At 42.9% G+C, this 6783-nt stretch overlaps 1 protein-coding gene across 2 annotated transcripts in view; it reads right to left on the bottom strand.

The window, feature by feature from the left end:
- Positions 1-381: 381 nt before the first annotated feature.
- lrch1 (leucine-rich repeats and calponin homology (CH) domain containing 1) overlaps positions 382-6783 on the bottom strand; it is a 107079-nt gene continuing 100677 nt past the window's right edge. For both annotated transcript variants that reach the window (XM_020931675.2, XM_055148258.1), the window contains one exon: positions 382-3660. In XM_020931675.2, coding sequence (XP_020787334.1) covers positions 3559-3660 — 102 coding nt within the window. In that variant the 3' untranslated portion in view covers positions 382-3558. The remainder of the gene's footprint in view (positions 3661-6783) is intronic.

The following is a 6783-nucleotide window of genomic DNA, read 5'->3' as shown; positions in this document are numbered from 1 at the left end:
ATAGCAGTGATTCGTTAAATGGCCCATCTCATACAAAATAACTCTTTTCACATTGTATCTTCTGCACATAAACAAGGACAATTTGGGTTTTGGAACATCCATTACACAATAGTTCTGAAATCTTACTGATTTCTTGGAGATACTCACAGACCAGGAATTATGACAGGCCGACTATTGCTCATCCCCCCCCCCCATCCTGAGAAAGCACAGGCTCCGCCCTCCAAACGTGATGTAGGCTCATGAATCTATTAAAATAACTGGATACAGTGTTGCTGCTTGTAGCTGCCTCCAGTTGACGTAGTGTCACTCACTGGTTCTACAGCGGAAAAAATCCCATGGGCCGAGAGAAGATTTTTTTCATAGAGGCAATGTAATCACATCATCTACAACTTTAAAAAATGTCGGATTTTGTGGTGATTTTTACCTATTTTTAGATCATACGCTTTTTCTCAGCTCAAAATCCTTCAGTTGTCTTAACAAACGCTTTATAATCATTAGCTCCGGCTCCGCTCTGCTCCGCTCTAGCTCCTCTCACTCTGATTGGTCAAAGCGAGCACGTGATACACGAACTCGTGCACCGTGCGTGCGTTCGCATGCATTCGCATGTGCCCGCGGGAGAAAAAGAGCACTACTGCACATGCTCGGTCGGCCCACAGCCACCGGAAGTAGGCTAGGCTAATCTGGGATCATGCGCCATTGAGCTCGGCCCATTGACATGAATCGGCGGCCATTTTGGAACCTGGGGGTTTGCGTAGGCTCTGAGTGAGCCGCCCTTCCTCCGCCCATCTCAGGGAGGGAGGGGGAGACAGACGTGCACCCTGACAGTGGTAGAAATAAACTTTTATTCATCATGGAGATACAGCGCGTTCAGCCGCATGTGTTGGACCTGGAATCGGACGAGGACTTTGAGGTGCACGAAGCTCAAGCACCGCGTCGACATCAGCTGAACATTACTGATTGGTAAAGTATTAATAAACACTAGTAGATCAACTTATTATATTGTGCACACTGCAGTCAGGGTGGAGGCGGTGGAGCGGGGCGGGTGTGTTTTCTTCTACGTCAATCGCGTCATAGGTGTATCTGCCGTGTCATCGTTGTAGCAGCTTTAGTTCATTGTCACGTGGAAGGGTGGCAGAAATACGCTGCAATTTGTTAAAAAAAAAACGCTGGATCAATCTAAAAAAACACTTCGGCGACAAATACAAGGCCCACACATCACTCTTAGAAAGCAGAAAGCTCGGAAAAGTTGATTTTGCATGAGATGGGCCCTTTAAATAAAAAAAGCATCCGCCTACCGTCGAGCGAACGAATCCTAATGCTGTGAGGTCAGACGGTTTCCACGAAGTGAAACCATCAGGCTACATTTGCGTCTCTTACAGTTCCAAAAAAGCAGCACTAGAATGGAAACGAAACTATGAAATAAAATAACAAAACTGTGAGCCCGAAACTGGAAACCAAACAGTGAAATTTACATATTAAGAATTATATTAAAATCTCGTCTCGTCTCGTCTTGTGGAAATTTTGTCTCGTCCCATCCCTGAATATTTCGCACTCAATTAATTAAAACTATTCTTTGTTTTCCATTGGCAACTAACAGGACATTTTGGAAAGCCTTAAGATTTTTGGAAAAATACAAGTTACAAATGACCAAATTTGCAAAAAAGTTGATTTTGTGCTTGCATATTTTAAAAGCATTTTGCATAATTTACATGTTTTTTTTCCTGCTCGTGACATTATAAAACAAAATCTAACTGAATAAATAAAAACATGAGACCCATTTCTTGGATCAAAAATTGCTCCCAGTCATTTCATCCCAGTTTCTGTTAAGATTAAAGATGCACTGTGTAACTTTTTGGTTGGGGGTCTGTCACCTGCTTGTTTCTATGGAGATGTCATTGTTCTTCCTGGAATGTTCCACAGTGTGACATTAAACAGCTCTACTTTACATTTATTCAAGTACAGGTGGTTTTATAGCTCAAAAATACCTAGATAAACATGAAACTAGGCATTTTGACTGTGAGCAGGGTCGCCTCTCCACAGATCAGACGTGTAACTTGATCTGGTTTGGTCTCCATGAAGATAGAAAGGTTTAATGCCATACTGTGAAACATTCTAGACAAATCAATAACATCTCCATGGAGAAAAGCATTTGACGGAGCCTCCACCGGGAAAGTTACACGATGCAGCTTTAAAGTAGAATATTGTGAAATACTTTTAAAGGAACTGTGTGAAACCAGCGCTCTTACTGTTAAAAAAAAAAAAAGTACTACAATAATCCATGTGTCATTCGTTCATTCGTTTTTCAATATAAACCCAAAAATAAGAAAATGAAAAAAGAAGGATTTTCTTCATTATTTGTCTCCAAAACTAAAATGAAAAAACGGATAACAATTCAGTTTTTTCAGTTTTCAATTTTGTGTTTGGAATGGAAAAATGGATAATGGCCGTTTCCCGTTTCCGTGACTTAAACTGCGATGCCGGACTGAAACAAGACTAAACCAGGAGTGTCGGGACGGACCTGGAGGTGTGCTCGCGTAGACTGTCAGGTGATCAGGACTAAGACTGGGGCCAGACCAGGACCAGAACCAGGACTGAGACCAGTTTAGCCCTGGTTTAGCCCTTGTTTTAATCCTGGTTCAGTCCTCGTTTAGTCTTGGTTTAGTCCTGTTTTAGTCCTGGTTCAGTCCTGGTTCAGTCCTGTTTTAATCCTGGTTCAGTCCTCATTTAGTCTTGGTTTAGTCCTGTTTTAGTTCTGGTTCAGTCCTGATTTATTCCTGGTTAGGTCCTGGTTAGTCCTGGTTTTAGTCCTGGTTCGGTCCTGGTTCGGTCCTGGTTTAGTCCTGGTTTAGTCCTGGTTCAGTCCTGGTTCAGTCCTGGTTCAGTCCTATTTTAGTCCTGTTTTGGTCCTGGTTCGGTCCTGGTTCAGTCCTGGTTTAGTCCTGGTTCAGTCCTATTTTAGTTCTGTTTTAGTCCTGGTTCAGTCCGGCATTGCAGTTTAAGTCACGGAAACGGGAAATGTCCATTATCCGTTTTTTTCCATTATTCATTTAAACACAAAATCAAAAACTGAAAAATCGAAATCATTATCTGTTGTGAACAGAATGAATGAACGAATGATACACAAATTTACAACCACAACTGAACATTGTCAAAGCCTTAACCTGCAGATAGATAATCGAATTTTTTTAAATATCTATGAGAAAAATAAATGGAAAATTGACTTCAGAAACCATGGCAATTTCATTAAGAATAAAAATCTTATATACAGTTCCTTTAATGATAATTCCACAGTAATCTACTTTTTAAACCTAAACTTACCATCAAAAATTCACATAAAAATAATAGAAACTGTCCCTGCGGTCTGTATAAACTTTAGTGCTGTTTATGTAGTTTTACCTGAATACAACAACTGCAATCACACAGTCCGTTTGAAAGGCGCTCGTCCGGTCTGCGCCGCGAAGAAGACGAGACGGCCGACCTCAAGCCGCGGGGGATCTTCCTCCCTTTCCTCTGGTGGGTTTTTCAGTGTGCGTTTTGTGCTTTTTGTCCCGGGTTTGCTCACGTCCCGAGCGCGGTGTGGTCGACGAGGGCTTGCACCGTGACGCAGAGTTTCACCAGGCCCTTCTCCTCCAGGATGTGGTGAGGGAGACACAGTTTGTCCTGGGAAATATAGTCCAAAAACAGAACCAGGAAGTGGCAGAGGAGGGACAGAGGGGGCAGTAGGGAGCAAGGGAGAGTGGGTTATTTAGACACGATCATAAAAATATTAAACAAATAAAGTTAATGTATTTTGGAAGTGACGATTCAGGACCTACCCATGCACCAAATAAACTACAGTAAGTCCCAAAATATGTTTCATTGACAAACTGATGTCGTTTGGTTTAAGCGTGTCCAAACCGTGTGGCAGTCGTTCATTCGTTTTTCAAAATAAAACCAAAAATAAGAAAAGAAACAACTATTTTCTTCATTATTTGTCTCCAAAACCAAAATGAAAAAGTAGATAAGGATTCATTTTTTCAAGTTTTGATTTTGTGTTTAAATGAATAATGGAAAAAACGGATAATGGCTGTTTCCTGTTTCTGAAACTTAAACTGTGATGCTGGACCGAACCAGGACTAAACCAGGACTAAACCAGGACTAAACCAGGACTAAACCAGGACTAAACCAGGACTGAGTGTCGGGACGGGCCTGGAGGTGTGCTCGCGTAGACTGTCGGGTGATCGGGATTGAGACCGGGACTGAGACCGGGACCAGAACTGGGACCGGAACTGAGATCAGGACTGAAACCAGAACTGAGACCAGGACCGCAACTGAGACTGGAACCGAGACCGGGACCGAGACTGGAACTGAGACCAGGACCAGAACTGAGACAAAGATTGAGACTAGAACTGAGACCAGGACTGAGACCAGGACCGCAACCAAGACCGGAACCGAGACCGGGACCGCAACCAAGACCGGAACCGAGACCGGGACCGAGACCAGAACTGAGACCAGGATTGAGACTGGGACCAGACGCAGCCCAGACCGGGACTGAGACCAGGAATGACACCAGGACCAGATCGGGACTGAGACCGGTTTAGTCCTGGTTTAGTCTTCTTGTAGTCCTGTTTTAGTCCTGGTTCAGTCTTGGTCCTGGTCCCAGTCTGATCCTGGTCTTAGTCCTGGTCTCTGTCCCGGTCTCAGTCCTGATCACCCAACAGTCTACGAGGGCGCACCTCCAGGCCCATCCTGACACTCAGTCCTGGTTCAGTCCTGGTTCAGTCCTGGTTCAGTCCTGGTTCAGTCCTGGTTTCAGTCCAGCATCGCAGTTTAAGTTTCAGAAACGGGGAAATGGCGTTTTACATTTTTTCCATTATTCATTTAAATGCAAAATCGAAAACTGAAAAAACTGAATCATTATCTTTTTTTTTCATTTTGGTTTTGGAGACAAATCATGAAGAAAATAGTTTTTTTTTTTTTTCGTTTTCTTATTTTTGGTTTATTTTGAAAAACGAATGAATGAATGACACATGGATTGTGTATGACAGGTTTTCATGTGTTTCTTGGTTTGGTGGACAGTACCTGTGGTCAGTATTTATCGTAGCTTTACATGAGTTTAGTTGCTGTTTATGGAAAAACAGTTAAGAAGAAAAGTACAAAAATACAGGAAGTGGTGAGTTCTGGGGTGTTTTTCACACTGTCACTGATGTGGTCGATGTAAAAGAGCTCAGGCTGGTGTGAACTCTACAGTCACATTTCAGAGCACAGTAAAGAGCCACTATAAGGCCCCGTCCACACTAGCTCCAGCTCCCACGAATTCATGTGAGTACGGATCTGATCCAGCCTGAAAAAGCTGATACACTGATGTAGGTCTATGCGCTGCAAGGTAATTCACCGCCAAAACACTAAGAGGCTAGAATATATGTCCATTCATATATACGGTCTATGTATACGACCTGCAGACGTATAATCTCTGAAAAGTTTAACATGAATCATCTCCAACGCGATAGAAGCACAGAACAGACTCACCATCAGCAGAACATCCCTCTGTCACAGAAAGAACACTCATATTCCACTGAGTCGTGTCCTTTAGTCCGACAGAAGCGAGCTGTTTTTTTTGAGTGCTTAGTTTATGCTAATGAGCCATGTGGTTTTTAGTTTTGTTTCTGTAAAACGTTAACAAATATGCTCAAAGCTGTGTGGATAACTTGCATAAACTGAGTGCAAAAAAAAAACAGCTCGCTATTGTCAGCTTCTGTTGGAGTAAAGGACATGACTCAGTGGAATATGAGTGTTCTTTCTGTGACAGAGGGGTGTTCTGCTGATGGTGAGTCTGTTATGTGTTTCTGTGTTGGAGATGATTCATGTTAAACTTTTGAGAGATTATACGTCTGCAGATCGTACAAACAGACCGTTTATATGAATGGACATATATTCTAGCCTCTTAGTGTTTTGGCGGTGAATTACTTCGTGGTGCATAGACCTACATCAGAGTATCAGTGTTTTCAGGAGTCCACACGGTGCCGGATCAGATCTGTACTCAAATGAATTTGTGGGAGCTGGTGGCACCAGATCGTTCAGTCTCTGGAGGCGTTTTCAATCGGATTAGTGTGAACGAACACTGCATTCACAACAAAAATGAATTGAATACGTACTAGTGTGGACAGGGCCTGAGAGCGCCTCAAACAGGTGGTCTCAGAGCGCCTCCACTCTCTCTCTGGAGTGGAGTGAGAGCAGTGTGAACGTGGTTGACCTTTGGCTGATCTCCACAGTCTGCACTGACACTGACAGCTTGGTTTCTGCTCCTCTGTCTGCTCCTGCCTCCGTCTGTGCAGGTGAGCATGAGCCTTCACTGTGTGTTGTTTTCTCTTCTCTCTTTTATGGTTGCTTGGTAACAGTTTAGCAGCAGTTTAGTGAAATCAGTAGTTATTGTTTAGCCTGTCACATGCACTTCCAAACTTTAATTATAACACCTTCCCATGTTGGTTGGAAAATTAAACCTCAAACCTCGCTTAAACCTGTGTAAATCAGCTTGTTCATTTTGCATCTGAAAATGGTGAGACGACAAAATGTAAAGACAATGTAAAACTTTATTAGTTTGATGATGTCTGGGCTGAAACACATGTGCCCATACCCACATTCAGTGTAATGGGCTTCAACTCTGATAGCGTCACTGGTTAGTCCATATTGTCTGAACGTGAGTCCCTTAAAGGTCACAGGTAAACCCTCTGCTTATTAAACAAAACACTGTATTTCACTTCACACGCACATGAAGCCTGTTGGTACATTTACATGGCCAGAAGA

The sequence above is a fragment of the Boleophthalmus pectinirostris genome, unplaced genomic scaffold (assembly GCF_026225935.1).
Source record: "Boleophthalmus pectinirostris isolate CB_2022bp ecotype Guang Dong unplaced genomic scaffold, ASM2622593v1 HiC_scaffold_1, whole genome shotgun sequence".
Lineage (NCBI taxonomy): Eukaryota > Metazoa > Chordata > Actinopteri > Gobiiformes > Gobiidae > Boleophthalmus > Boleophthalmus pectinirostris.
This window is presented reverse-complemented; position numbering and strand designations above follow the sequence as displayed.